The 3,004-nt window shown below is 44.9% G+C and overlaps 1 protein-coding gene across 1 annotated transcript; it reads left to right on the top strand.

The window, feature by feature from the left end:
- The first annotated feature begins 895 nt into the window (after positions 1-895).
- LOC145800546 (uncharacterized) lies at positions 896-1,726 on the top strand. Its single transcript, XM_082890240.1, has one exon. The coding sequence runs from the start codon at positions 896-898 to the stop codon at positions 1,724-1,726; it is 831 nt and encodes a 276-aa protein (XP_082746366.1).
- The last annotated feature ends 1,278 nt before the right edge of the window (positions 1,727-3,004 follow it).

Genomic DNA, 3,004 nt, shown 5'->3' with positions numbered 1-3,004 from the left:
ACTTTAGCCGCCGACGTTGTGAAATCACCGTCGAGGAAATGATCAGAACCGAGATACATAAGGTGGAGACGGAGTACTCCCGCTATACGAGGACGCAGAAGAGGTCTCTGGTGTGGCGCCGCCTACAATTTTTGAGCCGGGCAGCAAAGAAGGCGATCTGAATGGAGCAAGATGAACAGAGGATGGACTCCTTGATACACCGAGCTTTGACCGCCATAGCACCAACTCAGGCTGAAAGCCACGAATCTTGTTATCACAGGCCAAGCAACAATCGACCAATGGATATGGAGCATCCACCAGAGCAGCAAGGAGCAAACCCAGTCTACCCTATCGAGGTGTCATCTGATCACAATCCTCCCACACCAATGTACACCCCCCGCTCTCCGGACCAAGCCACCGACTCCGCTGATGAAGACCCAGAAGAAGACTTTGATTGGTTGGGAAACTAGAACTAAATCGAGGGTTAGTAAAACTAGACTTTTGTAAGACCCGCTGATGGAGATCCTTAGAATAAGATAGCCTGAACCTTGTAATGCGTAGAAGCTCTTTGAATGTAACTCCGATGTAGGAGCCCTTTTGTAATGATGCCTATTATAATATATGAATATTGTGTTGATCTATGTTATTGACTGTTACTTGCTTTAGTGCACCCTCAGGAAATTGAACCTTTATTTCAAATCTAAGTAGTAAGATTTTCTAAGACTGGAAACCAACTCATCACATGCCATGAACAAAATGGTGGACACGCGAGCTAATGGCTATACCGAAACAAGCAACAATGTACGAAACCGTCCCAGAAATCAACACGAACCCATCCCCTCAGGAGCTGACATCCCCAATAACCTAGGTCATCAAATTTTGGAGGAACTAGGGCAAATAAGGAACAATCGGCAGAATGAGAGGACTCGACTCTTTTCTGAGTTTCGGAAGCAGAGGCCCCCAAAAGTTCACAGGTGTACCAGACCCGAAGGTAGCTGACAATTGGCTCCGGCAGATAGAGAAAATTCTAGACACTATGGGCATAACTGAGGCCGTTGATAGAATAGCTTTGGCAGTATTCGAGCTGGATGATGAGGCTGACCATTGGTGGGAGTTAATCAAGAATACTCGTGACGTAACGAGCCTATCATGGAACCAGTTCAGGGAACTATTCCTAAATAAATATTTCCCAAGTACTATCCGTCGAGAACGAGTCAAGGAATTCCAAAACCTAGAGCAAGGAAATATGACCGTGACCCAGTATGCTGCAAAATTTGAAGAGCTAGGCCGATACGCAACCAGATACGTAGCAAATGATGAAGAGAAAGCAAGGAGGTTCGAGTGGGGACTGGACCTTACAATCAGGGGGAGAGTCCTTCCGCAACGACTCCCCTCATATGCCGAGGTGCTGGAAACGGCATTAGAATCTGAAAGGGAAGTGAACGACGCCAAGAAGGCTTGGAACAAGAGAAAAGGGAGTCAGGCGTCTATTGGACCTCAGAGGATCCAGAGAGGAAGCGTGACCTCAAAGCCCTACTCCAGACCACAACCACAACAGCAACGACAGCAACCGCAGCAACAGATCCAGAGAGGAGGCTACCAACAAAGACCAGTGGGACAAATCCAGTGCTTTCATTGCCAACAATTAGGGCACGAAAAGAGCGAATGCCCCCAATTCCCTCCATCGGGATACCAAGGAGGAGGTTCCGGAGCAAATGCCCAGGCATTAGGAGGGCAGAAGCCTTGAACAAATAAGACAAGATCTACTGGGCAGCAGCACCAGAGGAGTGGAGGATCTCAGAACGCCAAGACCAGTGGCAACCAGAAGGAAGCCGGTAGAGTCTTTGCCCTGCAAGAGGAAGAAACGGACCCGTCCGTAATTGAGGGTAATTTAGTACTATATAATTCTTGGGTGCATGTTTTATTTGATATCGGTGCATCACATTCTTTCATATCCTCTGCTTGTGCTAAGTCATTAGAACTTGTATGTGAACCCTTAGCAACTGCCTTAAGTGTAATGTCACCTATGGGAGGATGTGTTCGGGTAGGATCGATCTGTAAGGGCTGTAAGATAGGGATGTCGAACCTACGCTTAACTTGCTAAGGGAGGAACATGTTGGGGGATGCACGTCAACCTTGGGAAAGATGGGAGGAACATCTCCCTAAGGGATATTAGTGTCCATCAAGGAAAGGGAGAAAGAAAGCTAAAAGACTACCTAAGGGAGCCCAAAAATCTAAAAAAAAAAAAGAGAAATGTGAGGAACCAAAATAAATGAGTGAGAGACTAAACTGAAACGTGCGAAGCATGTAATGGAGGGTGGAAGACTCAAACTCAACCGAATCATGAACCAATCGGTTCAAAAATGTAGAGGAAAGTGGCAGTTTCGAAGAAAAAATGGCACGGGATGTTGGGTAATGTGAGGGAAAGAGAAAATCTACACAGAGAGAGAGTAGAAAAGAAAGGAAAGTTTTTTTCGGGTTGTAGAGTTCAAACAAGCCATTGGTTTACTTTTATAAAACATTTCGGGAAGCGAAAAGACAAAACTATCCCTAGAAAACTCGAAACAACTGCCCGATCCATCATTGGTTTAGCCGACCAATTTTTCAACTAGCAACCTAAATCAGTGGCTGGCAGGGTCCTTTTGTACATGAAAAATCATACTTTTGTCCAAATAAGTTGTGTTTGTATCTGGAAAAGAGAATTAGTGCCGATCAAACTCAGTTTGAAGTAAACATGTCAAGTCCATGCACGAAAGATCGAGCCATGCAAACAAAAGAAGTCAATTAATGCACAAAAGGAGATTCTATTAAACATGAGATGGTTACAAGAGTTTCTTCAAAAGTCAAAAAGAGAGGTCCTAGTCATTACAAGAGCAAGTGTATTTCACAAGGGGAAAGTGCTAGGACATGCAAGCCCAAAACAGGTTTATTCTAATACGTCGGGTTCTTTATAAGCACAAAGGTGCAATCGTTGTCCTTCAAGGAGAAAAATGAGGAAATGATGCATCTGTAGGTTGGCTAAGTT

Source organism: Camellia sinensis, chromosome 10 (genome assembly GCF_055761805.1).
Source record: "Camellia sinensis isolate YWXY chromosome 10, ASM5576180v1, whole genome shotgun sequence".
Classification (NCBI taxonomy): domain Eukaryota; kingdom Viridiplantae; phylum Streptophyta; class Magnoliopsida; order Ericales; family Theaceae; genus Camellia; species Camellia sinensis.
Note: the sequence above shows the minus strand (reverse complement) of the source record. Positions and strands in the feature narration are given on the sequence as shown.

What these genes read in the sequence shown, in the direction of transcription:
- LOC145800546 (XM_082890240.1), top strand. Translation starts at nt 896, where the DNA reads ATGAGAGGACTCGACTCTTTTCTGAGTTTCGGAAGCAGAGGCCCCCAA.